Here is a 25,780-nt window from a genome sequence, read left to right on the forward strand (position 1 = left end):
GCACCATCTTGGTATTTTGTCGAGGCGATGACCTTGGCACACTATGGCCCTTAGGTAATAGAAAATTTGTGCGGAATTTCCTGCGAGTTCTTGGAAACTTTGCTTAGCAATCTTGGCAATAGCAATATATTGTTGCTCTATTTTCTTTGTTCTACCGCTGGTACACGACTGCGGCCAAAAGTATGGAAATATGTGGTATATAAGAAGCCGATATAGCTTCCATCAGCCCCACATGTCCTCACTCATCCACTGACAGCTTCAAGATTGTACATCTAGCTTTTCTACAATGGCATACACACTTCAAGACCTTTTCGACTACCACCCTGTCAACGGTGTGCCTGGAGCAGCAGCAGGTCTATTTGCTATTATCGCTGCAATCCACATCTGGCAGACAATCCACTACAACGCGCCGAAATGGATGTACATCTTGGTCGGCACTGCAGTAGCAGAGAGCGTCGGGTACATCGTCCGTAACGTCCTCATCTACCACACATCCTTGGGCTTGTTTGTCTTCATGAACCTGTGTCTGCTGCTACCGCCCAATGCGCTGGCGCTGTTCAACTACAAGACAATTGGCGAGGTCGTGCGCCGCTCAAACGTGGCGGCACACCGGTTCTGGCTCAAGCCCAAGTTCATCACATGGTTCTTCTTTGGCAGCGACATATTCTCGTTCCTGATCCAGGCGACCGGCGGCAGCATGCAGGCGACAGAGAGCACACGCAATGCGGGAAAGTACATTGCCCTGTTTGGCCTGGCGGTCCAGCTTATTTTCTTTGCCTGCTTCCTTGCAATTACCATTTACGTCAAGCGCTCGGCTGCGTATGTGGTCAGTGCAGGGCCCAAGGACAAGACGGGGACAGGGGCCAAAATTAAGCTGATGCGTGTTATTATCGCCACCACTATTCTGCTCTACGTCCGATCCATCTACCGTGTGGCAGAGTTTGCTGACGGGTATGGTGGAAAGATATACGGTGCCGAGTGGGCGTTCTACGTGTTCGACTGCCTGGCGATTCTGTTCAGTTTTGTTATCTACATTTTGTGGTTTGTTGGGCATCACTTCCCACCCCGTGTTCCTGAGGAGGCTATTTCGATGATCTCTGTCTAACCCATTTACATTTCTCGGTTGATACATGTTTGTTCTTTAATACAAGGTGTATAGATGATTGGAAACGAAGTTATTCATGGCAAGCTCTTCCAATACACGCAAAGCGGGAGATATGATCTCTCTCCTCGTATCCATTGTGTTCCATTTGATTTATTTGCAATTCCGACTGTCCAGTGCTGATTCGAACTCGTCATGCTTGTTGGGGATGGAGTATTAGCACATGGAAGGATAGCCGGATTTGCACATGCTCACCTAATTGGATGCCTGTCTGCGCAACATGCCCTGTGGGATCACACCAGCGCATGGATTATTTGGTCGAAAGGGAAAGATATGCACAAAGCACAATAAGTAATCACGTTATGAAGCACCGCCTGCGATATTGAATTTGGAACTCGGATATTGTACAATTAGCGCAGCATGCGGGATTGCCTGGTGGCATTTTTGTTACAATTACAGAATTAGCTCCACTCCTCACCATACATGAGCGTAGGCGCAATGACCTAAAACACAGGCTATTGTACTCGAGCTACATGCAAAGGCACTGCTGCAGTGTCGTGCTCTGCCAAGCGATGCCTTTCACCCAGAATAAAAGTTTCTCTGTCCTCCAATTCCGCAGACTTGTCTACCACAGAGTATATATGCTGCTGTTGCCGCACTCGCTCGCTATGCTTCCACAAAAATGCGTACCAGCCTTTTCTATAATCTCAATCTGTATGCTCTTTAGAAGATGAACGTAGCCAAAATCTCCCCTCTTATGCTTGCTGTGCTTCTTACATCAGTTTCTGCTGCACCTATCCCGAATCCCAACCCACAGTATATTACAGGCGCACGGCAGTACACACCCCAACAGGCGCTGTGGATGTACCTCTGGCTGATGGCAAAAAGTCGCTAAACGCCACCAGGATTCCATTGTACTCTCTTGTAGTTGCTATATCTTAGTATTAATACCAGATTTATGGTGCTCGTGATGCGAGCTCGGCTAGTCAGTATGGTTTAGACAGTCGATAATGTGGCAGGGAATCTGCCACGGGGCTTCACGGCCTAGGACCGATATAAAGATTGCGTCTTGCTCGAAGCCGCTCCATGTACGTGATGAGCCGATGTGAGATTTGCCGAGTCGAGCCGATCTCTGCTCAGCCGCTCCTATTTTGTCAAACATTTTTCACTGAAGCGCTGGGCTCTAGCCCCGACTCGCTTCACAGTTTAGCGTTCCGACCAATTTTTCTCTCCAACAATTGCAGTCTTTTACAATGGGCAAATCGTCAAAGGACAAGCGTGACGTTTACTACCGGCTGGCAAAGGAGCAGGGCTGGAGAGCGCGCAGCGCGTTCAAGCTGCTGCAAGTGGATGAAGAGTTCAACATATTCGACGGTAGGTACAAACAGGGGGCGCTTCTCTCAAGCACATGGGGGCAATACTAAATGTGCAGAAGTAGGTGTTACGCGAGCGGTTGATCTGTGTGCAGCGCCTGGTAGTTGGTCGCAGGTGTTGAGCAAGAAGCTGAAGCGGCAGGGTGATGTGGACCCAAAGATCGTTGCAGTGGACCTGCAGGCCATGGCACCGTTACCGGGCGTGATCCAAATCCAAGGCGACATTACAAAGCTGACAACGGCGGAGCAGATCATCGGGCACTTTGACGGCGAGAGCGCAGATCTGGTGGTAAGCGACGGTGCGCCTGACGTCACGGGTCTGCATGACCTGGACGAGTACATCCAGGCGCAGCTGATTCTGGCAGCACTGAACATCACGACGCATATTCTGAGAAGAGGCGGGACATTTGTGGCCAAGATATTCCGCGGCAAGGACGTTACGTTGCTGTATGCGCAGCTCAAGGTGTTCTTTAAGACGGTGCATGTGGCGAAACCAAGGTCGTCGCGCAATTCGAGCATCGAGGCATTCATTGTGTGTCTGGATTACAACCCGCCAGCCGACTACGTGCCAAACATGGCAAATCCGCTGATGGATGTGCCATATAACATGGAGAACCCGATTGTCGGCAGCAACAGGGTGGTCGTTCCGTTTGTTGCGTGCGGCGATCTGCGCGGGTTTGATTCGGACCGGACGTACGGGCTGGAGTTTGAGGGCACGCCGTCATACGAGTCAAGGGAACCGACCCAGTCGCCGATCAACCCGCCGTACAAGAAGGCGCTGGAGCTGAAGCGCTCAAACTTTTACAACAACTCGCTGTAGCATGTCTGGAATATATTTTAGTCGTCGTTGAAAAAGCTCATGTCGATGCTGCCCAGATCAAACAGGTCATCTGCGGGCTGTTCCGGCTGTGCGGTATCCAGGTCTATGGCTTTCTGCTGCTGGTCTTTGGATCCCAGCATCGGGTTCTCCTGTGCTGGCTGCTTTGAAGCCCTGCTGGGTGTCGCCGCTGTCATCTGATGGACCGAGTCCTGCGTGACCAGGTTAATGGGTCTGTTCATCTGCGACACCGTGATCTGGCCCGGCCGGTTTGCGTGGTCTGGGGCAAAGATCTTCTCAATCGACGCTTCCGTGACAACCAGAAACGGCGGGGTGCCGGGCATCTTCATCGATACAACATCGCGCAGTACGATAGAGCTGTCAGCGGTCAGAAACTGGCCGTATTTACGCATGATTTGCTTGTGGACTGAGGCTCGTATTTCGCCGGTGGGATCGACAAGTACTGCGCTGCTGTCAACGTCGGACGAGTGCACGTCGCTGATGCGCACCAGCATCGTCGGCACGCGCTTTGTCTCGGTGTACTGAAGGACTGTACGGATGGGCCACTTCGCGTGATCGATATCTGCAGTGATGCTGGCGGCATTTGACGGCTTGTAATCGGGCATCTTCAGGAACTTTAGTAGCTCTGCCCATGTGTCGCTTGCAAAATCCGAATCTGCCGCACACTCGCTGCGGACCTTCTTTGTTAGCGGTGTCCTGAATTGGGGTGCTGGTCGCTGAGTGACCGAGCTCAACGACACTTGCTTGCCAATTAGCCCTGCCGGTCCAGGAATCTCTGTAGACGCAGGCCCTGTGGCTGGCGTGCCTGTGGTGGTGGGCCGAGTTCTGGCAACCGATTCAACCTGGTGCACAACACTGCCGGGGCGCCGGGCGCCGGGCGGGCGCGGGGTCGAGTAGGGGCTGCGGAAGGGCTGCGACCCAATATTGGGCTGGGATGGGGGCGACGGGCGCTGTGGCGTGGTGAATTGCAGTGACTGGTGGGGCACTGGGCGGTGTGGTGTGGATGCTGGTGGACAGAGCTGATTGGTGGGGTTCTGGGCTGGCGACTGCGGTCTGGGAGCAGGGCGGGCTGGGGGCAATATCTGCACTGGCCTCTGAATGCGTTTCTGGAACGCTGGGGGTGGTGGGCACAGCAACGGGCTGGGCTCAGGCATATCCAGTCCCAGGTCTTCGTCCAGCAGGCCGTCGAGCAGGCCATCAGCGCCGTGCAGTTCGTCCAGTGTGCCCAGATCAAAATCCAAAGCGCCATCCTGACCTCTGGCGTCAGCATTGCTGCTCGTTGCGGTAGGGGCTACAGCGGGTCGTTTTGCTGGTGGCGGCTGCGTCTGCTTCTTGTTTTCGTGCAACTTCTTTATCGCATCCTGCAGAGACGAGAACATGGTGATTATATATGGAGTTAAAGAGCACCAAAGCTGTTTCATCCAGAGACATGGCATCTGGCCATTTCTGAAACTGGCTGCGCAATGTGTCAATCATGGCGTTATGGCGCGCCCGAAAATCTTAGAAACGGGGCTTTCAGCAGGGACTTGAACCGGATAAGCATATCCTCGAACGACAGGAACAGATCGAATGCCCACAGCGCCGTGTCCTGGGCCCAGAACCCAATCCAGTTGGCCAGTATGCCTGTTAGACGTCGGACGCTGAAGCGTGAGCCGGACTGGCGGATCTCCACTGCACGGGTGTCGCGGATTGACATTAAGCAGTAGTGACTGAGACGGGTCCACGTCTTCAGCTGAGCATGCTGCTGCACAGCTGGCGGCTGGTCGGCAAACAGCTTTTGGTCGACCATGCGCAGCAGGTCGTTGGTTTTGAGCACCAAGAGCAGGACAGGCGGCACCGATGCCAGCACTTCAGTAATCTGAGCGATCAGGTTCGGATGCTGCTGCAGCATCGTGTCCATGCTGAACGACGCCTGCTCGGTCGTAGACGCCAGCGCCTTGTTTTCAATGGTGTCCCAGTTTTGGCCAGTCAGGATGGTGGAGAACAGCTTGTAGAGGTCAGTGCCCGATAGCCGCTTCGACCAGTACCGGATCTGCTCCTGGTCGCCGCGCATCATGGCGTGCCACATTTCGGCGTACTCGTAGCGGAACCGTGGGGGCAACTGGCGGTACAGCCCGTGGTCCAGCAGAACCAGATCGAAATTGTGGCCGTGGGCGGTCTCGGATCTGTTGCGAGGCCTGACAAACATGTTGCCTGGGTGTGGGTCGCAGTGCAGGAATCCGTCGACAAACGTCATCTCAGCAAAGACTCTGCCAATCTGTTTGGAGACTTCAGCTGGATCAATGTTGTGCTGCCTCAGATACTCCAGGCTGTCGCACCGCTTGCCGTCAACGTACTCCATGATCAAGACGCGCTCCGACGCCTGGATCATCCGCGGTACGGCCAGCGGAATGTCGGGCCGTTTTGAGAAATTCCAGAGGACCTGCTCGGCGTTGTTTTTGTCGCTGCGGAAATCCAGCTCCTTGGGCAGACTCTCCTTCATCTCGGCGCTGAGCCACATGAATTTGAAGTCGGCGAACATGCTGTGGATGAACTCGAACATCACCGAGACGGTTGCAATGTCAATGTCGCTGTACTTGCGCACCGTCGGGTGCTGTACTTTGACGGCCACGGGCTGGCCAGTCGATCTCAGCACGGCTCTATGCACCTGCGCTAGCGAGGCCACGCCGATGGGTGTCGGATCAAACTCGCTGAACATGTCGTCGATGGCTTGGCCGAACTCGCTGTGGATCACACTATTGACGTCGTCGAGGGAGCTGGCTGTGTTCTGGTCCTGCAAGGCCTGCATTGTGGAGCACCACTCGAGCGGCAGCACGTACTGCATGGCGCTAATGTGCTGCCCCAGCTTAATATACACGCCGCCATTCTTCATCAGCGCGAGTTTGACGCGCTCGGCGCTCCGCTGGTGCACCAGCGACCGCTGGTCAAGGATCTGCTGCATCTCGGCAGCACTCACCGGCTCACTGGGCAGTTCTGGGAAGTGACGCAGGTAGTCGTACGCTACTTTGCATGTGACGCTAGCCGCCACCGAGCATCGCTGCAGACTGGCAAACACCAGGTACGCAGTGTCGTAGTTGTAGACTGTGTAGCTGCCGAGTGCCAGGGCTCCACCGGTAACAATTGCGGTGCGGCGGAAGCGCTTTGACTGCAGAATGCTGCTTTCGAGGACGTCTGCCTGGCTGGTGTGCATGCGGCGTGGTTGTTTGGCGCGGAGAAGGCGTGCCCGGGAGCTGAGCAGTCGGAATGCCGCCATGGCTGGTTGTGTGCCCCTCGGTCCTGCCAGAAGCATGGTGGGGCAGTGCTTTTTGGTAGCGCGGTTTGGTGTAGAAACGGATGGTAGATAAAAGCAGAAAGGGCGTCAGCTGGAAAACGAGCGGTGGCAAAGATAACAGGCGAGTGGAGGGGCGCGATTATGAGGGCCATGCAATTGGATGCCTCGCTCGCTGCGGCTTGATAGGCTGGACCACAGCAGCGGCAGCGCCATTGTCGGAGCCTGGCCGGAGCGGCTTTTCCCACTCCTACGTCTCTGAACATACTCTTTTTTCTCCGCATGTCGTTGCGCATTCTCTGCACCAGACCGCCAATCGCCAACCAATTTGCAAGCTGCACGTATTCGATTCTGAGAATGGCCTCGCCCGAACAACGCCAGACGGAAATTGCCCAGGGGCTCACGCACATTAGGGAGCTGGTGGAGGCCAAGCGCACCACGCCGACTGCGCGGCTGGTAGCAGTCAGCAAGCTGAAGCCGTCGTCGGATCTGCAGATTGCGTACGATCTCGGGCAGCGGCACTTTGGCGAGAACTACGTGCAGGAGCTGGCGGACAAGGCCCAGGAGCTGGCGACGGACATCAAGTGGCACTTTATTGGGCGGCTCCAGAGCAACAAGTGCAAGATGCTGGCGGCAATCCCGAACCTGTGGGCAGTCGAGACCATCGACGATGCAGCCAAGGCACGCAAGCTGGATGCGGCGTGGGCCAGTGCGGGGCGCGACAGGCCGCTCAACATCTACGTGCAGGTGAACACCAGCGAGGAGCCAAACAAGGGCGGCGCCGAGATCGACGACGTGCCCGGCGTGGTCGAGGCAATCCGGGAGCAGTGCAAGAACCTGCGAGTCATTGGCCTGATGACGATCGGGTCCATCGAGGGATCCGACCAGATCCCCAACCCCGACTTTGTGCGCCTGGTGAAGCTGCGCGACGCGATCCAGAGCCAGACCGGCCAGGAGCTGGAGCTGAGCATGGGCATGTCGGGCGACTTCGAGCACGCGCTGGAGCTGGGCGCGACCAACGTGCGAGTGGGCTCCAGTATCTTTGGTTCGCGCAAGATGAAGAATTAAATTGCTGCTCAGGCACTGACCAACTGTGACCAGGTGCCATGGCGCCATGTGTAGCTGGGTGTGTTATCGGTAGGCGCTGGGCTCGCGCCGTTGCCCGCTTCGGGAACAGCCTGCAGAAGTGATTGACTGCAGAGCCCTATCAAAAGCGGGCGCAATGCCTCGCCTGCCCAGCCAGGCGGCGTGTTTTGCCCAATGGCTATTTGGAACTCGGGCCCACTCCGACGTCTTCCCAGACCCGAGTGAACACCACTGCCGCTCCCCCAACCCTGGTGCGCTGCAGTTGCAATCGATGGCACAGATCGATTGCCTGCTGCAAGCTAGAGCCGCGACCGCTTTGGTCTTCTTTTGCAAGTGGGACGAGAGGCCTTCTCCGATCTCCAGCACTCGCACTGTCTCCTCGGGCCTGTTTTAGAAGGACGTACTCTCCCATCTCTATTTTGGGGGCGGGTCAGCGCATGAAAAGTGTGTCCCTTCTGCGCGCCCGCACACGCAGCACAAGCCCTCCACCACTCCTGCCCGCCCTACATCTCGCATGCCTGCTCCGAGAAGCGACAGGTTGCGGCCGAGCATAGCTGCTCCGCGCGCATTGCCAGAGCGGGTGTGTGGGGAGGGCCGCCCGAGATTTCTTTAAAAGGGCAGCGTGACCCACCACACCTTGGCCATGATACCAGCAGAATCCTTTTTTATCTCCTCCCGCCTTTTTGTTTTATTTCCAAGCACACTCTATACACATCCTCTATTTCTCTCTCTCTATTTCAAGATGGACAGGAACCCTAGGTAAGAATCCGGCATCTTGTTCTGCTCCGCAGCGCGCCAATGCCTGTGCATGCATCAATGCACATGTCCCGCCGCCCCCCGATCCAAGCACGCAAGGCGCAGCCCTCCCCTGCGGGCCTGTTTTCTTACTCGGTGATGTCCCTCCGTCCCTCTCCTCCATTGCAGCGTCGCTTGGGCGGGCATATATGCTGTCCAGGTGCCCGGCGTATTTCTCTATTGGAACATCCTTGATTTGCAATCATTGCCATCCAGGTCACGCAGCGGCTGCTGTGGATCTCTCTACTACACGGCGTGGAGGGGAGGGGCTCGCCTCGTCCTCCTGCGTGTATGTGTGCGTGGCTCTCTCGTGCAAGTCACACGTCTGCGGTGTATGTAGAGGAGAGAATCGCTGAGCGCAGCCGCGAGGAGGGCTCTCCCCTGTCACGGAGCATCGGATGCCGGTTGTGCAGATTTCGTTCCAGTCATGAGGCCCTCCCATCCCGGTTGTTCTCTTGCATCGCATTCAACATCCTGCAGCGGGGGCGAGGGGAGCACACGCCTTCTAGCTGAGTACATGAACGCTGTGGCTCTTTCGACACTGCACATATGAACAGCTAGCGCCTCCTTCTTTCCCTCGTTTCCCTCTCAGTCTTTCATTACACGCTCATTCTGCTAACCACCCTCCGCCTTTTTCATATTATGACGCTCGATAACGGATACTTTAGCACTACTATTCCTCTGTCGACTGCCAAGGCCACCACCCCAGGCGTCCAGTCTGATGTGCCCGTGGCGACCCTGCCGACTCCCCTGAAGCGCGTCGTCTCTGGCGCCGCCCTCAAGGAGCTGCTGGCGGGCTCGGCCGGCCAGCCCAAGACCCCCAGCCACGGCGATGCCGAGTTCCGTGACTACACGCACTACGAGCTGCCCCGCGATCTGGTCACCATCAAGAACACGGTCATCATGCACCTGTCGGCCACCTTTCTGCGCACCCCCTCCAGCATCGACTCGGCCCACGCCTACCTGGCCAGCGCCTTTGCCGTCCGCGACCGTCTGCTGCAGCGCTGGAACCTGACCAACGAGGTAAGTGGCTATACACAATGTATTTGCGCACACATCTGCACGGAGAATGATGACGTTGCGGCGGTGTGTGCATCACCAGCCCTCACCCTGGCAACAGCCAGAGAAAATCAGCTACATCAAAAGCGGCAATTGGCCGAAAGAGAATGGTGCCGCTAATGCCATCGCTGGTCACTAAGCAACGTGTCCCACCTGTCACATCTGTGTAGTACCACGACCGCATCAATGCCAAGCGCATCTACTACATGTCGCTCGAGTTCCTGATCGGCCGTACCTTTGACAACGCCCTTCTGGCGCTCAACCTGCGCGAGGAGTACTCCAAGGTGCTGGGCAAGGTCGGCTTCAAGCTCGAGGATATCATTGACGAGGAGCGCGATGCTGCTCTCGGCAACGGCGGCCTCGGCCGTCTGGCAGCCTGCTACGTCGACTCGATGGCGTGCAAGGACTACCCCGGCTGGGGCTACGGGCTGCGCTACAAGTACGGCATGTTCCAGCAGCAGATCATCAACGGCTACCAGGTCGAGGCGCCCGACTGCTGGCTCGACACCCCCAACCCCTGGGAGTTCCCGCGTCCCGACGTCACGTACCCGGTCAAGTTCTACGGCCATCTGGTGCACGACCCGACCAACCCGCGGCGCTTCAAGTGGGAGAGCGACGTTGTGTACGACGCCATGGCCTTTGATGTGCCTGTCCCGGGCTACGGCACCAAGAACGTCGGCAACATCCGCCTGTGGAGCTGCAAGACCAACCACCTGTTTGACCTCAACAAGTTCAACTCGGGCGACTATGCCGGTGCCACCGGCGGCCAGGTTGCCGCCCAGGTTCTGACCGACGTGCTGTATCCCAACGACAACACCAACGAGGGCAAGGAGCTGCGTCTGCGCCAGGAGTACCTGTTCTGCTCGGCCACCCTGCAGGACATTATTGCGCGCTTCAAGAAGACCGGCAAGCCCTGGGTCGAGATGCCCGACCTTGTCGCCATCCAGCTCAACGACACCCACCCGACCCTGGGCGTGCCCGAGCTGATGCGCATCCTCATCGACGAGGAGGGCCTGGAGTGGGACGCCGCCTGGGACATCACCAAGCGCGTGTTTGCGTTCACCAACCACACCATCCTGCCCGAGGCCATGGAGAAGTGGCCGGTCCCCATGCTCGACAAGATCCTGCCCCGCCACATGGGCATCATCTACGACATCAACCTGTTCTTCCTGCAGGAGGTCGAGAAGCTGTATCCCAACGACCGCGACCTGCTGCGCCGCATCTCCGTCATCGAGGAGTCGAACCCGCAGCAGGTGCGCATGGCGTACCTGGCATGCGTCGGCTCGCACAAGGTCAACGGTGTCGCTGCCATCCACTCGGACATCATCAAGCAGACCATCTTCTCTGACTTTGTCAAGGTGCAGGGCGAGGACAAGTTCATCAACAAGACCAACGGCGTGTCGCCGCGTCGCTGGATGAACGAGTGCAACCCGGCCATGAGCGCGCTGATCACCGAGGTCGTCGGCGACAGCTCGTGGATCAACGAGCTGACCAAGATCAAGGCCATTGAGGCCAAGGTCGACGATGCCGACTTCCGCGAGCGCTGGTGGGCCGCCAAGCAGCAGGCCAAGGCCCACCTGGCCGAGTACATTCTCAGCACTACCGGCATCAAGGTCAACCCGAACGCCCTGTTCGATATCCAGGTCAAGCGCATCCACGAGTACAAGCGCCAGTTCATGAACATCCTCAGCGTCATCCACCGCTACGGCCAGCTCAAGAAGATGTCTGCCGAGGAGCGCGCCAAGCAGCTCCACCGCGTCGTCATCTTCGCCGGTAAGGCTGCGTCGGGCTACTGGGTTGCCAAGCAGGTCATCAAGCTGATCAACTCGGTGGCCGAGGTCATCAACAACGACGAGGAGATTGGCGATGTCCTCAAGGTCGTCTTCATCCCCGACTACAGCGTCACCGCCGCCGAGTCCATCATCCCGGCCAGCGACATCTCGCAGCACATCTCGACTGCTGGCACCGAGGCGTCGGGTACCTCGAACATGAAGTTCTGCCTCAACGGCGGCATCATCCTTGGCACTGTCGACGGCGCCAACATCGAGATTGGCGAGGAGGTTGGCGAGGAGAACATCTTCTTCTTTGGCTGCCTTGCCCACGAGGTCGAGGACTTCCGCCACTACCTGCGCTTCCACCAGCCCAAGCCGGACGAGGCGCTGCAGGCTGCGTTCGACCTCATCCAGGCCGGCACTTTCGGCGAGGCCCACATCTTCCAGCCGCTCATCGACTCGATCCTGCGCGGCGGTGACGTGTACCTGCTGTCTGTCGACTTCCCCTCGTACATCCAGGCCCACCAGGCCGTCGAGGAGGCCTACCGCGACCACGACGAGTGGATCACCAAGTCCATCCTCAACGTTGCCCGCATGTCCAAGTTCTCGTCTGACCGCTCCATCCAGGAGTACGCCGAGGAGGTCTGGAACATCGAGCCCCTGCCTGTCGATAACTCCAAGGTCTAAGTCGTAGAAACGCATTAGTTTCGCTCGATTTTCTCTATTCATTTCATTTCTTCCGTTTATACGATAATGCGGGCCGTAGCATGGCCAGCAGCAATATACGCCGATCAGTAGGCAGTATTCTGGACCATAGGCGCAGAGTCGCCAGCCCGATCGACCGCGCATTTTGCGTGTTGCTGAAAGCAGGGGCTCTTTTTGCGCTGTTTGTCGCCCGCGTGTTCAGCGGTGACAATTTTGATTTTCCTGTGCCTGCTGTGTGGGCCCACCTTCCTATATTTGGCACCGGGTAACTGCTATTCGATTCGCTGGACAGGACGGAACCCCTGCGGCACTGGTGCATCATCTAGCAGAACGATGAGCCAAGCAGTATTCAGAGGCAGAACGCGATCGAACACACTCGAAGCTGGCTGCTACTGAGGCTGCGGCTATGGCTGGCTGGCTGGCTGATCAGACGGACTGATGTGGGCCCTATGTGCCAGCTGTTCTTGTGACCGCTTTGCTTTAATTTCCTGCAGCCAGCTCCAGCTGCTACCCCCTACCATCACCACAACCACCACAACCACCACAACCACAACTACCATTGTTTACAGGTTTCGGGCGGTACACACGCTCCCAATGCAACACAAGACGTCGTGCCGCTATCGGGAGAGAAGGCGCGGCCAAGACCAACAAATACGGTAATTACTAATCCTCTAGAGAGCAGGCTGTTTGTCACATCGAGCGATATCGCCTTCAACGGAAATACAAAAGTGCCGCCCGCAGCAGAGGCCAAGCCCACAAATTATAAATTGGCCAAACTTTGATCGCTTCGGCGGGGGGCTGGCCAATGGGGCGTGTGGGCGTTTATTTTTGAACCTTTGCCGGTATAAAGGCCGCCTCGCCGGCCCCGATTGCGTGTACTCTCTTGCTTTTTCGCACACACGCTCATAATATTTCTCTCTTTTCGCTCCCTCACTTTTTCTTTTGCTTGGGACACCAAATCTAGTGCTTTTTGTTCTTTTTGGAGTTGAGCTATTTCCCTTAACCAAGGCTCTTTTTCTCTCCTTTTCTCCCCTTTATTCTTGCATTTTGCAGCCTCATTTTCTCTTTTCGTAAGCAGCAGCAACAGCGCATCGACAGCACCTCCTTTCTTTACAGCAATGGAGAAGAACCCCGATTCACAGCAGCCCGAGTTCTGCGTCAACAACTGCGGCTTCTATGGCAACCCCATCTACAACAACATGTGCTCGAAATGCTTCAAGGAGCAGGAGCAGCAAAAGCAGAACAGCAAAGTTGCGCAAGGTACGTTTTACTTCCACCCAGCGTCTTTGCTTTTTGTGTCAGGCGGGCCACGGCAATTGCGCTAGAAAAAAGGTGCGACGGCTGGTGTCAGCACGTTTCTCACGTGCTGGGATATAGTGTTGCCATTTTTCTCCCCTCTGCGTCCCCCTTGCCTATCTGGCTCCATTTCTCACCTGTCTTCTAGTCTGGGCACACACGGGCACAGGCCAATACTGCTGCTGTTCCGCTGCTGGTGTGAGGGAGGGGGCCAGAGCTTCTTTTTTTTTACCCATCCCTTTTGTGACGGAAAGGGCCAGCGCACAGTTCTGGACTCTGGGGTGTTTTCTTGGGACAGAGATGTGTGTACAAACAGCTTTCATGCACGTCCCCCTATGCTTATTTCCGACTCTGGGCTTCTCCCGTATGCCGCGCAGATGAGCCATTATATTGCTGCCATGTCCGAACACAGCCAAAACAACACTATACGCAGATGCTCTAACCCGGCACTCTTCCTTACTGACACTCCCCCAAACGCCTCTGTCAATGTTCCTGCTCAATAGGTTCCGCTGCCGCCAGCCAGACACCAACGGCCGCCACTACCATTCAGTCACCTGCCGTGGAGGCTGCAATGAACAACGCGATTGCTGCTGCCGCCGCTGCCGCCGCTGCTACTACCACCACCACTACCACCACTGCCACTGCCACTACCACCACCACATCAGCGACTACTGCAGCAGTTGCGCAGTCGGCAAGCACGGTCTCGGAGCCGGCCACTGCACACAACCCACTGGTTGAATCCCTGATTCACACCAACCCCGACACATCCTCCCTCGTGTCGAGCTCGGCGCCTGGTTCCGGCATGCCCTCGCCGCTGGTCGCGCTGTCTCCGTCGGCCTCGGGCTCCTCAACGCCGACGAAGCGGGCACAGGCCAACAAGGGCCGGTGCTTCAAGTGCCGCTCGCGAGTGCCGCTGGTGAAGCAGACGACCAACAAGTGCCGGTGCGAACACATCTTCTGCGACACCCACCGATTCCCAGATCAGCACGCCTGCGAGTTTGACTTTATGTCGCGCGACCGCAAGGACCTGGAGAAGAGAAACCCCAAGATCAACGACCATCCCAAGGGCGGCCGTAGCTTCACTCGCATAGACTAAGGTGGAGCCGCGCCTCCGGGCCGTCTGATCTCATTATCCCACTACTTATCCTCACCAACCTCTACCTCTGTTTTTCTATTTCCTTTATCGTATCCTTTCCTGTTCTTTTTTGCATTTTGAAGTGTAAAATTCAAGCTTTTGTTTCTAGCAAGCAAAGAGAACCTTCAAAAACAGCCAAAAGTGTCTTGTGAGTGAGCGCGGGCATGGTGGTGCATATACGACGGGTGCAACAGGCTTGGTAGGCTGCACAGCGGGCGCCTATTCCCAATAACACCCATATATGCAAATATGGCTAGCGCAGCGTCTTTTCATCCGAGTCAACCGTGCGCACCGTATAATCTTGCGTTATTTCTCCAACAAGGAGCATTTCTGTTGCACTCATTCCAGCTTGTCTGCTTTTTGCATATTTTCCGTGTACCACTACTCTTTCTATTCATTCAACTCTTTCTGCGAATCGGCCATTGCACCTTTCCACCGCCAAAGCAAACGAGCGGGCGAGCGCCTTTTACAGCAAACTATGAGCGACAAGACCAGGTTCGTAGCGCCCGTGCATTTACCACCGAGCGTGGCTGGCGGGCCATGCCAGTGAACATAAACGCTAACACAGCCAAATTGCGAACTGCACTTTAGTGAAAAACCACTGTCATTCAAGCGGAAAGCGACGGTCATTGATATCCCCACTACGCTGCAAACACCAGAGGTAGGTACTGGCATGCTGCTGAGCATTTCGAGAGAAAAAAGCAGCTGCAAAGCGCCTGCATTCTAACGCGTCCCCTTTTTCTTTATCATAGGAAGCGCAGCAGCGCCGCCAGTTCATAGAATATAATGGAAGAAGCATTCTGCCGCAGACGCGCAGCAGCAGAGGCCACCCGTACAGCAGAGACATCGGACAGACGGCCAGCGGGGGCACTGGGCGGCAGCGCACAAACAGAGTCAAAGAGATAGGCGGCAGGACGCGGCAGTTGAATCTCAGACCCAGCAGCGAGGCTAGTGGCAGCAAAGGGGTTGTCCAGTCACGAGTCAGTCAGTTTGAAAGCATGGCCCCGCAGAGCAAGATCCCCCGGTTAAATCTTCAGAGGTCATCGGCTGCCACCAGCAAACCCAGCGACAGCCAGGACGGTTCGGTGATGCATATTGACGATTCAGATGCCGACCCGGAAGATGGGGCCACGGCCGAGGCGAAGAAGCTGATTGAGGTCGATGATGTGCCTAGTCCAACAAGTGCGCGGGATCTGACCCGGGCAGCATCTGTGGGCAGAGGATCACCGCTGCTAGAGGTGACTCACAAGGCAAATGAGTCGGTCAGCCGAGTAGCCTTGAGAGCAACGCAGTATGGACTAGGATCTACTGCTGCCAAAGTACAAGGTTTCAGCAAGCAATATCCAGGCTCTGGCACAAATGCCCGGCTGGCCAGCCTGCGAGATCCATCCAATTCGCTGCAGAGGATGCAGTACTCGTCGCCGCTGTCGTCGTTGCCAGGCAACAGTCGCGGAGACTGTATGGATACTGCGTCGATTAAGGGCCTCATGAAACCGCCAAAGGTGTCAATTGCGGCGGGCTTGCAACCCAAGCAGCAGCACGATAGCCACAGCAGCAGCAGCAGCAGCATAGCATCCTCACCACCACCGAGGCGGGGCTGCTCGCCACCGCGCCTAATCAAACCAGCGGTGAATAGCTCACACACATCGGCTACTGGCGCTGCGAGCGGGTATTCTACTTCGGCTAGATCACGACGAAAGGCTGCAGAAATATACACAGAGTATCAGTCCGACGACCTCGCCATCTAGGCCGGGGCCTGTGCTGACCGGGCGCCGAAAGTCAATGGACACGGCGTCAATTATTCTTGAGTCGCCATCTCCGCCCACGTCACCTACATCGCCCACATCGCCCACATCAGCACCCAGGCTCTCAGTTAGTTCAGCCCGGAGGGCAAAGCGTCGACAGACTGCAGCTGTGTTTGATAGTCCTCGGCAGAACATCCCAGCAAAGCATCTGACGCTGCGTGGGGTGAAGATCGGAACCCACGTTCAGCAGACCGACATGTCGGCAGTGCAGTCTGCTCACTCTACGCTGCGGCTGACAGTCAACTTTATGCGGCGCTCGTTTGAAATCACCGGTCTGCAGGACGGCAGCGTCACGATGAAGTTTGACGCCAACGACATGGACGCGCTGGATTACTTTGAAACGAATGGTTTTGTGATTATGCGGGTCAAGCCAAAATCGACGATGGAGTCGGTGTTTGAGGAGCTGGTGTTTGATCCGAGCAGCAGCGACATGGCCATTCAGCATGATATTCATGTGCTGGCAGTCCCAGTCCAAGGCCGATGCCGGAGTGATTGAGCGGATCGCCAAGGTGTTTGATGCGCAGCATGCGATTGGCACACACGATTTGAGTGTCTATATTGCCGTGGCGGAGGAGCTGACCAAGGCCTACAGCATTGACTTGATTTCGTCGTCAGAGGATGAGCAGGGCGAAAAGATCTCGGCTGGAGCAAGCTTCAGAAAACCAGGCCTAGCTTCGGCCTTGGGTCCAGCGTCTGACAGTGCAGCGGCCAACCGTAGACCCTTTACATCAGGCACCATTACTGGCTCCTGGCAGCAAGCACCCGCCAAGGACAGCTGCTGCGGTGATGACGACAGCGGTGATGACAGCGATGACGAATGGGGCGTGAAAAGGAGCACCAGGCTGCGGGACAGCAAGCAACACCCTGGCTGCCAAGCCAGACCAGTTCTCGGCGGCCCCTTCGTCACCCACGTCTCAGCACAGGCGGCGGTCAAACCGGACGCCAGGTGGCCTGGCAGAGGTCGGCTCGGACTCATCTGGTAGCGACGATATTGTGGTGCACAAGCGCGAATTTTCCACTACTGACTACACGCTAAAGTTTGAGTACCCGCTGGGCGAGCGCAAGGCGACGTCGGTGATGGGCAGCGACATCTCGCGGCTGTACAGAGGCGAGTTCCTCAACGACACGATCATGGAGTTTTACATGCGCTATATCTCCGAGGACATACGCAGGAACAACCCAGTGCTGCACAGCGAGTGCTTCTTTTTCAACACATTCTTTTTCAAAAAGCTGTCGTCGCAGCGCAGCCGCGCAGCCGCCGGGTCTGTGGTCAGAGAGAATAACCCGGTAGCGGCCTTGCATGGGCAGCTGAAGCGGTGGATTGGCAGTGTGGACCTGCTGGCAAAGAAGTACATTTTCGTGCCGATCAACGAGAACCTGCATTGGTACTTGGCCATCATCACCAACCCGGGTCCTGCTGCTTGGCCACGATGACAAGAGGAGCAGCGACATTGCGCAGGGGCAGGTGAAAGTCGATGCCAGCGAATTAAATGGGACCGATCAGGGTGATCCGAAAGCCAAACCTGCAGAGGCTGCAGAGTCACCCAGCAGGCTAAAGTCGCGGAAGACCCTGGAGGAGTACGAGATCAACAGCTTTTTCCCAGCGCAGAAGACATCGCCGCAGCGCAGCGAGCACAGGGCTGCTAGCTATGACTCGGACGGAGATGCGCGTATGGACGGCGGCATGGCTGCATAGCAGACTGCTACTGTCGGTGCAGTTTCAGAGAAACATGAAAACTCGGGTGCAGCAGCAGATAGCAGCGCCAGCAGCAGCAGCACCAGCAACGAGAGGGGCGCTACAACAATGCTAATTCCCGAGACGCCAGTCGCCGATCGTGCAGAGAGCTGCTACCGCTGGGCACTCGACACGGGTTGAGAGGGGAAATTGCAGCTTTGTTGACCTGTCGTCGCCGCCCACCCTGGGTTCCCAGGACCATTATCAGCGCAGCTGTGAGAATGGATGAGGCGTCGCCGCGTGATGGCGCCGCGCCTGAGCCTGTTGTGATTCGGTTCAAGAACAGCGAGTTTAAGATAACTGCGGCAAAGTACAAGGATCCCAGCAAGCACCCGTACATCCTGATCCTTGATTCACTGGGTAGCAAGCACCAGACGACGTTCAAGCTGCTGCGCGAGTACATAAACTCGGAGATTGAGTCTCGCAGTCCCCCCGCTGCAGCAGACAGCAGCGATGCAGCAGCCGAGCCAGCACCGGAGCGTCTTCGGGTGACTGGCAGGTATGCAATGGTGCCACTGCAGACCAACATGTGCGATTGCGGAGTCTTCGTGCTGCACTACGTGGAGGAGTTTCTGCGCGATCCGCAGACGCTGCTGGCGTTGGCAGTCAACAATGTGAGTCTGCGCGAGTGGTTCGCCCCCGGGCTTATGCGGCAGAAGCGGAAGGGGATGCTGGACCTGGCCACGGACCTGGCGAGGGCGTATGCGGAGGCGAAGCAGTGTGGGGAGAATGGGGGCGCTGCAGCGGGATCGACGATTGGCGATCTGGGGACGACCCCTCCCTTGCTGGCCGAGCCCAAGCAAGATGGTGCCATGGGAACCGGGGATTCTGATGGCTCGATGGCGACCGCCCTGGGTGACGCGGCGGCGGCAGGCTCGGCTGCAGTGTCGGCTGACGCTAGTGCCGAGAAGAGCGCAAGAAATGGCGGCCCCGCCCCTGACGATCTGCGCGATGCGACCGCTGCAGCCGCCAAGATTGGAGCGGAGAGCGATGATTTCCAGTAGATTATACAGCTAATGGAGGTCCACATATCGTGTTCTTGCATGATGTGCGCGGCGACTTAAGCTAAAATAAACCAAAGCGTGCTTTGTATGAAAGCGCCTGGGGAGCAGAGTGGGGGCTGGGGGCGATAGCCAGCGCAGCCGCGATCCATGCAACATAGGCAGATCGGCCTTCTCGTCGCAATTTCGCTGCCAGTTTTTCCGTGGTCAATTTGCCGAGTAAGCCCTGGATGCATGTCACTCGGGCGGGTCCTAGCATGTCACTAGGAAGTATGTTTCTGACTTTTGTATTAGCAAGACGATCGTAGGCGGAAAGTGGGGAATCTGGGACATAATATGCACACATAACTCCGCATTCATCTCATGTAAGACCGTGCTCGACTTTCTGCACCGTTAGTAAGCCCAGCAGCATCGCCGCGACCGAGCGCATTGGCAATCGGCGTTTGACAATAGCTGCACTATCCGCACCATCTCCAGGACATAGATTAGCGCAGCCCAGAGGGCAAGATGGAGTGCTTGGGCACAGCCTATATTGCACTGTGAAAGGAAAGAAGAAGAAGAAAAGGTAGACTAAACAATATGTGGGAATATGTGGAAGAGAATCGATCCCCCCCAATAGACGCCACGCCGCATACATCTAGTGTGTCCGACGCAGCCGCCCCCTCACGCAAACATAGCCTTGACGGCCTTCTTGTCGAGCTTGCCCATGAGATTCCGGGGCAGCTCGTCGACGATACGCAGCAGCTTCGGGGTCTTGTAGCGCGAGATGCGCTCATAGCACCAGGGCTTGAGCTCCTCGATGGTCAGCGTCGTATCGGGCTTGAGGGTGACGGCAGTGGCCACGACCTCGCCCCAGTCCTCGCTGGGCACGCCCACGACCGCGACATCGACAATGTTCGGGTGCTCAAGCAGCTCGCGCTCAATCTCGAGAGCCGACAGCTTGAAGCCGCCCGACTTGATGATGTCGACGCTCATGCGGCCCATGATGTAGTAGAGGCCGTCCGAGTCGCGCGTGCCCACATCGCCGGTGATGAACCAGCCGTCGGACGTGAATTCCTTGGCGGTTTTCTCGGGGAGGCCGTAGTAGGCGTGGAACACATTGGGGCCCTTGATTTGGATGGTGCCTGATGCGCCTGGCGTCTCAGTCACGTCCTTGCCCTCGGCATCTATCAGGCGCACCTGCACCTTGGGCAGCGGCTTGCCGACCGACCCGGCCTTGCGGTTCTGCGGGTTCAGGCCGTCGTTGCTCAGAGCCATGCCGATTTCAGACATGCCGTAGCGCTCCAGCATAATCTGGCCCGTGGCCTTTTGCCAGCGGCGGAACACCGATGTCGGCAGGGCCGCCGAGCCAGAGCACGTCAGCCGCAGGCTGTTCATGGCCGTGTATGCCTGGCGCTGGCGCTCGGTCGGCATCTCCTCGGCAGCCTGCACAAGGCGGGCGTACATGGTGGGCACAGCCCATGATGATTGAGACGTCCTGCGGCCCGTCGATGATACGGTTCCAGACGCGGTCCTTGTCGAACTTGGGCAGCATCTCGGTGGTGGCTCCCGACCACAGCGCAGTGCACAGCGCGACAATAATGCCGTGCAGGTGGTGCAGAGGCAGGACGTGCAGCAGACGGTCCTCGGGCGTCCATCCCCAGGCCTCCTCGAGGTCAGTAATCTGGGCCGCAATGTTGGCGTGTGTCAGAACCACACCCTTGGGCTTCCCGGTGGTGCCGCTGGTGTAGATGAACAGCGCTCCCTGCTCATCATCGACAGCGAGGTCGTCGGCCTGAGGCAGGTTGGGCAGGTCATGGATGACATCGGTGCTGACAACCGAGATCTGGCCCTGCAGACGGTCGAGCACAGGCTGCACGTTAGGCAGCAGCGCCGGGTGGCATACGAGGGTCTTGGCCTCCGAGTTTGTGATGAAGTACTCGAGCTCGCGGTCCGGGTGCATGGGACTCAGAGGCACAACTGCACCACCAGCAGCCCAGATTCCCCACTGCACGGCGGCATACTGGTAGCCGTTGGGAACCAGCATCGCAATGCTGGCGCCCTTGTGGTCCCGATCGCCCAGGGCGCTCTTGACCTTGCGCGCATCCTGCAGCAGCTGCACGTACGTGTGCTCGCCGGCATCATCGACAATAGCGACCTTGCTTCTCTGCGCCGGGTCCTGCGACTGTCGCGTATCTCTTGGCAGCGTTGAACATTGGCAGGATTGGTCAGTCCTAATAAAGATGGATAGGAATTGTGTGTAAAGAGACTGTACAGGTACAAACAGATATTCCTAGTCGAATATTGCAGTCGAGAGGTTATCTCTAATATTTGCAGAGGTGTAAATGGCAATGACAAATGGGGAGGTGGGTGAGGAATAAGGCGTTCCGGGTTTAGTTGTTGAGCAGGTGCGCGAAATGCTGACCTATATATATGGACGCCCCCCCTTGTTTTGCCACACAACCGCAACTTTACTCTTTCAAGTGTGAGGGGGGGGAGGCGCTCAGCCCAAGATCCCAAGGTGCAAATAATGCAGACTTTTTTTCGCACCACTACATCTCCCTCATTTGCTGGCAACGCTATTTCCTCAGGCATGCAATGGGAACATTTGCCAGTGTAGCCAGCTGTCGGAGAAAATCTATGTGGGGGAGCGGGCGCTGCAGCCGAATCCCGCGTTCTCACATATGCGTATCTCTATCCCCCACCAGCCAAGGAAAGCAGACGTGGCAACACACTCTGCAGCTCAGCAGGCGGGATGTGCAAGGCATTGACTGGTTCACTGGCAAGACCGTGTCACTGGAGCTTTCAGAGAGGCAGCTATTTATAAATCAATTGTGAGCGGGGACCGGTGTTCCCGCACAAGCACAGCTCGCGGATCGCGTCGCCACAAAAGATTTGCGCTGAGCTCGGTTGCTGATTTTCCCTCAGTCAACCACGTATGTGACTGGGGCAAGGGTGGCAGCTTCACGCAGACTGGCGCTTAAGGGCGGGCAGGAGGCGAGTGTCTTGAGTGCACTCGATTCACAAGCCCTGCTCCTTGCACTTGTGAACTGCAAGCTGAACAAGCGGCCTGAGGTGCAGCCACAAATTTGCAGCAGCTTCCTGTTCCTCGATTCACTATTCTTAAACCCCAGGGCGTGGGTCGAGAGGGGGGTTGCTTACCTCGCCGAAGAATGTGCGCCATGGGAGCCCGGTTGTGCATCAGGATTGCACGCGCTGCTGTCCGAATCGGAGCCCGAAGCAGACTACTCATTGTTACAAGCCTGTATAGTCTATGGGTAACGTATAAATAGTCGTGGTAGTGGAAGGGCAGTAGAGATAAGAAACCGCTCGGAAAAATAAGCGCTCGGATCTCTATACACCACCTTTGTCCCTGTCAGCTTTTCGGAATGACTCGTCGTCGACGTTTCACAAGCCTGCTCTTTCTGTGTGTTGGCGCTCAGCAGTCGCTCGGTATTGCGAAGATCCAGTCTGGCCGCGCTCCTCCGCCCGCTGCCGCAAATCTGCTTATTACGTGCTGCCGCCCGGAGTAGCGGCCAGCGCTATGGCACCTCAGACGCCTCACCACCAAACCTTGTATAAAAATAAAACGTCCTTCACCCAAACTCGTGGAGCCGCAGCAGGCACCACAGAACCGAAGAGCAGGACTCGACTCGGGGATAGCAGTGTTTTTAAAGGGCGGTGGCAAAAAGCACGGCTCTCCTGGTGGTAGTCCCAAAGAGCCAGCCATAACTGGATTGATGCGGGCCAGGCTGGGTCGATGGGGGGGGCGGGTGGAATAGCCCGGCCCGCCAGAGGAAATTCTCGCTGTCACTGCTCTTCGTCTCTCCCCCTTTCTTTTCACCTGAAACACGATATTTAGCCGTTCTATCGCCCAGCACAATGGCCAAGGAGTCGAACATCTGGATCGCCGTCAGCGACGATGACATTGAGCGCGTCAAGCAGCTCGTCGAAGCGGACAAGACGCAGGTCAACGCCCAGGACCCCAACGGATACAGCCCCCTCCACGCTGCCGCCTCGTGGAAGCGCCTGGAGCTGCTGAAGTACCTGCTGGAGAATGGCGGTAACGTCAACATCGCTGATGCCGACGGCGACACGCCGCTGCACATCTGTGAGGACAAGGCGTGTGCTGAGCTGCTGCTGGAGCACGGTGCCGATCCTGAGTGCAAGAATAGCGAGGGCCTGACGCCTGTCCATACAACCCTTGAGAACGAAGCCATTGAGGTCACTGAGCTGCTGTGCGAGCGCCTCGAGATCCCGGTGCCAGAGATCGACCAGGTCGACGAGGCCGAGGAGCAGCACCAGGTCAATGTGTCGGAGGAAAAACTGCAGGATATCTCCAACTGGATCATGCAGCAGGCCGACGACGCCGACGACGCCGATGAGGACGCGCTGCGCGAGATGGTCACAAAGTACATCATGAACAACCTACGCATCTCCAGTGGCAAAGATGACGACACAGCTGCGGCCACAATAGCCACGTCGGCCGACAACACCAAGCCCCAGGACAACGAGTCTTCAGCGACTGACGCTAAGAAGTAAACCGCCGTTTTCTTTTTTGTTAACACGAGAAAACGCTATTTTCCTCTGCTCGACCGCTTGCTACGTGTGCTGGCCAGCGGCTTTGAACGGGTGCGCGGCACCGGTGTCGATGAGCGCCCACGACGCCGCGTCGAGACATAGGACTTGTCTTCTTTGTCGTCCTCATCGTCCTCGTCCTCGTCGTCGTCCTCATTGTCATCATCATTGTCATCATCATCGTCGTCGTCATCGTCGTTGTTATTGTCGTCGGATTCAGGCTCTGGGCTTGCGTTTTTCGACGATGAGGGATCTGCAGCAGATGCCATGTCATCCGTATCATCGACACCCGCCCCTGCGCGCTCTACCATCATCGTGCCAAATTCCGTCCATGGCAGTGCGAATTCTGCATTGGCCTTGCGCCAGAACAGCGGGTCCGATGTGTCCAGTACGGTGCCGATACTGGATGGTGGAATATTGGTTTCTGAGCTGTGCTGATCTTCTCCAGCGCTATCTTCGCCATCACCCTCACCATCGCCTTCGCCTTCACCATCCTCGTCTTCATCCCCTTCTTCATCGTCTTCTTCATCATCTGGCTCCTCAGATTCATCCTTGGTGGTCCTCCGCCTTTTGCTTGGCCTCAAACCAGCTTCGGCCTGATCGTCCTGTGCCGCATCCTCCTCTTCTGCCTCCGCATCATCTTCGGCCTCGTCGTCCTCGTCGTCCTCGTTCTCATCTTCCATCTCCTCTAGCAGCTCCATATCATACAGTGTCTCGAGTCGCCTCCATACATCTGCTGGCTTTACATCCCTGTTGCTGAGCCGTCCCATTAGCCGCGTGTATATGTTGACCATGCGAAAGTGTCTGTGAATCCCGACAGGTCTTAGCCCGATCATCGATATGAACAGCGACAAGTCTGCGTCGGGTGTCCACATCGGGTTTGGTGTCTGCGTCGCCTCGTTGGCCATTATACACAAAAAGGAACCAGTACTAGTCAGCGAGTAGTGCCAAATCTCCCGCCATTCGCCGCATTTCGACAAATTCATACTTGGCACCAGTAGCCCATTGGCAACTGCTTAGGGGAACAGAAAATGTTGCTGACAATTGGATTTTTATACGAGAAAAATATTGCTTAGAGCTCGTCCTTGACATGCTCGCCTCGGCCTCGGCCTCGGCAGCCTCATCCTGGTTCTTGAGATCCTTGGCCTTGCCCAAGAACACATCCAGCACGTTCTGGCGGATGGCAAAGCTGTCGAGCTTGCCGGCGTTGACCGCGCCGCTCTTGACAATGTTAGCCAGACGCTCAGACTCCCTGGCGGCAAAGTCAGATGCGCTGCTGACCTTCTCCATGACCTTGACGTAGTACTTGGCAAACTTGGCCTGGGCCTTGTCGTGCACCTCGCTGGCGACCACCTTGGCGTTGGAGATGATCTTCTTGCGCTGGGCGGTGGTAGCATCGAATGAAGTCGCGTGCCAGGGCATCAAGGGCAGCCAGGCGGCCAGCAGTCTGGTCCAGAGTGCCTGTAGCAGTGCGCTGGGTGCCGGCGTGCTTGTTGACAAAGGCAACCAGGGACTCGAGCGAGCGGTCGCCCTCGAACTCGATGCGCTTGGCGTCCTTGCCAGCCGGGAAGGCGATCAGAGTCGGGAAGCCCTGGATCGTGACCTCGTCGCGGATCTTGGTGTCCTCGCTGGCATCATAGTTGGCAATCACCACGTTGTCGTCGTTCTGGAACACCTCGGACAGCTGGGCATAGATGGGCGCCAGGCGCTTGCAGTGGCCACACCACGGGGCGTAGAACTCGACCAAAACAAACTTGTCCTCATCCAGGGCGATCTGCTTGAACTTGTCAAAGTCCAGCTCCTCGACCAGCGACACAGGCTTCTTGATGCGTCCAACAACACCGGTCTTTTCGCGAACAAAGTCCACCAGCGAGTCCAGGTCGCGGCCGCTCGAGTAATCGACAGGGGTCTTGATGTCCTCACCCTTGGGGAAGAACTTTAGCGTCGGGAATCCCTGAACAGCAAACTGGTTGCCCAGGTCCCGGTGCTCGTCGGCGTTGACCTCGGCGATCACAATGTCGCTGGCATGGCTGTAGCCTTCGGCCAGCTTCTCGTAGTCCTCAGCCATGTTCTTGCAGTGGCCGCACCACGGGGCGTAGAACTTGACAAGCACATCCTTGCTGCCATCAACCACCTGCTTGAAGTTCTTGGGCGTCAAATCTACAACAGGGCCGCTGCCCGCACCCAGCGCGACGGTGGCCAGCGCAGCAACAGCCGCGACGGCTGCAACCTTGATATTGAACAACATTACTG

The 25,780-nt window shown here is 56.9% G+C and overlaps 14 protein-coding genes across 14 annotated transcripts; 9 read left to right on the forward strand and 5 right to left on the reverse strand.

The window, feature by feature from the left end:
* Window positions 1–412: 412 nt before the first annotated feature.
* On the forward strand, window positions 413–1,069 carry DL89DRAFT_202908 (uncharacterized protein; the record flags this gene model as incomplete). Its single annotated transcript, XM_040884011.1, has 1 exon — window positions 413–1,069. A coding segment is annotated over one exon (657 nt), but the record flags the coding sequence as incomplete, so codon positions are not given.
* Window positions 1,070–2,355: 1,286 nt separating this feature from the next.
* DL89DRAFT_224907 (FtsJ-domain-containing protein) lies at window positions 2,356–3,295 on the forward strand (the record flags this gene model as incomplete). The annotated part of the gene is made up of 2 exons (XM_040884721.1): window positions 2,356–2,476; window positions 2,541–3,295. The coding sequence occupies 2 exons, from the start codon at window positions 2,356–2,358 to the stop codon at window positions 3,293–3,295; spliced, it is 876 nt and encodes a 291-aa protein (XP_040742363.1).
* A 17-nt stretch (window positions 3,296–3,312) lies between these two features.
* On the reverse strand, window positions 3,313–4,697 carry DL89DRAFT_318322 (uncharacterized protein; the record flags this gene model as incomplete). The annotated part of the gene is made up of 1 exon (XM_040891100.1): window positions 3,313–4,697. The coding sequence occupies exon 1, from the start codon at window positions 4,690–4,692 to the stop codon at window positions 3,313–3,315; it is 1,380 nt and encodes a 459-aa protein (XP_040742364.1). The 5' UTR covers window positions 4,693–4,697.
* A 96-nt stretch (window positions 4,698–4,793) lies between these two features.
* Window positions 4,794–6,254, reverse strand: DL89DRAFT_224838 (ABC1-domain-containing protein; the record flags this gene model as incomplete). Its single annotated transcript, XM_040884718.1, has 1 exon — window positions 4,794–6,254. One exon carries the CDS (start codon window positions 6,252–6,254, stop codon window positions 4,794–4,796), a length of 1,461 nt encoding a protein of 486 aa, XP_040742365.1.
* Window positions 6,255–6,938: 684 nt separating this feature from the next.
* Window positions 6,939–7,649, forward strand: DL89DRAFT_275221 (uncharacterized protein; the record flags this gene model as incomplete). Its single annotated transcript, XM_040889279.1, has 1 exon — window positions 6,939–7,649. The coding sequence occupies one exon, from the start codon at window positions 6,939–6,941 to the stop codon at window positions 7,647–7,649; it is 711 nt and encodes a 236-aa protein (XP_040742366.1).
* Window positions 7,650–8,668: 1,019 nt separating this feature from the next.
* Window positions 8,669–11,980, forward strand: DL89DRAFT_318324 (glycosyl transferase; the record flags this gene model as incomplete). The annotated part of the gene is made up of 2 exons (XM_040891101.1): window positions 8,669–9,485; window positions 9,692–11,980. The coding sequence occupies exons 1-2, from the start codon at window positions 9,105–9,107 to the stop codon at window positions 11,978–11,980; spliced, it is 2,670 nt and encodes an 889-aa protein (XP_040742367.1). The 5' UTR covers window positions 8,669–9,104.
* Window positions 11,981–14,150: 2,170 nt separating this feature from the next.
* On the forward strand, window positions 14,151–14,390 carry DL89DRAFT_207263 (uncharacterized protein; the record flags this gene model as incomplete). Its single annotated transcript, XM_040884113.1, has 1 exon — window positions 14,151–14,390. A coding segment is annotated over one exon (240 nt), but the record flags the coding sequence as incomplete, so codon positions are not given.
* Window positions 14,391–14,512: 122 nt separating this feature from the next.
* Window positions 14,513–16,427, forward strand: DL89DRAFT_180231 (uncharacterized protein). Its single transcript, XM_040883887.1, has 3 exons — window positions 14,513–14,924; window positions 15,021–15,090; window positions 15,182–16,427. The coding sequence occupies exons 1-3, from the start codon at window positions 14,671–14,673 to the stop codon at window positions 16,175–16,177; spliced, it is 1,320 nt and encodes a 439-aa protein (XP_040742369.1). The 5' UTR covers window positions 14,513–14,670; the 3' UTR covers window positions 16,178–16,427.
* A 250-nt stretch (window positions 16,428–16,677) lies between these two features.
* Window positions 16,678–17,668, forward strand: DL89DRAFT_258456 (cysteine proteinase; the record flags this gene model as incomplete). The annotated part of the gene is made up of 2 exons (XM_040885609.1): window positions 16,678–17,180; window positions 17,218–17,668. The coding sequence occupies 2 exons, from the start codon at window positions 16,678–16,680 to the stop codon at window positions 17,666–17,668; spliced, it is 954 nt and encodes a 317-aa protein (XP_040742370.1).
* A 287-nt stretch (window positions 17,669–17,955) lies between these two features.
* On the forward strand, window positions 17,956–19,004 carry DL89DRAFT_180145 (uncharacterized protein). The gene has a single exon (XM_040883886.1). The coding sequence runs from the start codon at window positions 18,191–18,193 to the stop codon at window positions 18,971–18,973; it is 783 nt and encodes a 260-aa protein (XP_040742371.1). The 5' UTR covers window positions 17,956–18,190; the 3' UTR covers window positions 18,974–19,004.
* Window positions 19,005–19,633: 629 nt separating this feature from the next.
* Window positions 19,634–21,165, reverse strand: DL89DRAFT_293818 (AMP-dependent synthetase and ligase; the record flags this gene model as incomplete). The annotated part of the gene is made up of 3 exons (XM_040890430.1): window positions 19,634–20,395; window positions 20,445–21,107; window positions 21,136–21,165. The coding sequence occupies 3 exons, from the start codon at window positions 21,163–21,165 to the stop codon at window positions 19,634–19,636; spliced, it is 1,455 nt and encodes a 484-aa protein (XP_040742372.1).
* A 1,681-nt stretch (window positions 21,166–22,846) lies between these two features.
* On the forward strand, window positions 22,847–23,188 carry DL89DRAFT_211873 (ankyrin; the record flags this gene model as incomplete). The annotated part of the gene is made up of 1 exon (XM_040884211.1): window positions 22,847–23,188. A coding segment is annotated over one exon (342 nt), but the record flags the coding sequence as incomplete, so codon positions are not given.
* Window positions 23,189–23,479: 291 nt separating this feature from the next.
* On the reverse strand, window positions 23,480–24,479 carry DL89DRAFT_268391 (CT20-domain-containing protein). Its single transcript, XM_040887905.1, has one exon. It carries the CDS (start codon window positions 24,433–24,435, stop codon window positions 23,527–23,529), a length of 909 nt encoding a protein of 302 aa, XP_040742374.1. The 5' UTR covers window positions 24,436–24,479; the 3' UTR covers window positions 23,480–23,526.
* A 30-nt stretch (window positions 24,480–24,509) lies between these two features.
* On the reverse strand, window positions 24,510–25,779 carry DL89DRAFT_268392 (disulfide isomerase; the record flags this gene model as incomplete). Its single annotated transcript, XM_040887906.1, has 3 exons — window positions 25,026–25,779; window positions 24,618–24,907; window positions 24,510–24,564 (listed from the first exon to the last, which is right to left on the reverse strand). The coding sequence occupies exons 1-3, from the start codon at window positions 25,773–25,775 to the stop codon at window positions 24,510–24,512; spliced, it is 1,095 nt and encodes a 364-aa protein (XP_040742375.1). The 5' UTR covers window positions 25,776–25,779.
* Between the last annotated feature and the right edge of the window lies 1 nt (window position 25,780).

Source organism: Linderina pennispora (assembly GCF_002104995.1).
Source record: "Linderina pennispora strain ATCC 12442 chromosome Unknown DL89scaffold_9, whole genome shotgun sequence".
NCBI lineage: Eukaryota > Fungi > Kickxellomycota > Kickxellomycetes > Kickxellales > Kickxellaceae > Linderina > Linderina pennispora.

Bases quoted from the DNA above. Each gene is read 5' to 3' on its own strand.
- DL89DRAFT_180231 (XM_040883887.1), top strand. From the start codon at position 14,671: ATGCAAATATGGCTAGCGCAGCGTCTTTTCATCCGAGTCAACCGTGCG. The intron at 14,925-15,020 runs GTTCGTAGCGCC...ACTGCACTTTAG, and splicing joins ACTATGAGCGACAAGACCAG to TGAAAAACCACTGTCATTCA. The intron at 15,091-15,181 runs GTAGGTACTGGC...TCTTTATCATAG, and splicing joins CTACGCTGCAAACACCAGAG to GAAGCGCAGCAGCGCCGCCA.
- DL89DRAFT_180145 (XM_040883886.1), top strand. From the start codon at position 18,191: ATGGATGAGGCGTCGCCGCGTGATGGCGCCGCGCCTGAGCCTGTTGTG.
- DL89DRAFT_268391 (XM_040887905.1), bottom strand. From the start codon at position 24,435: ATGGCCAACGAGGCGACGCAGACACCAAACCCGATGTGGACACCCGAC.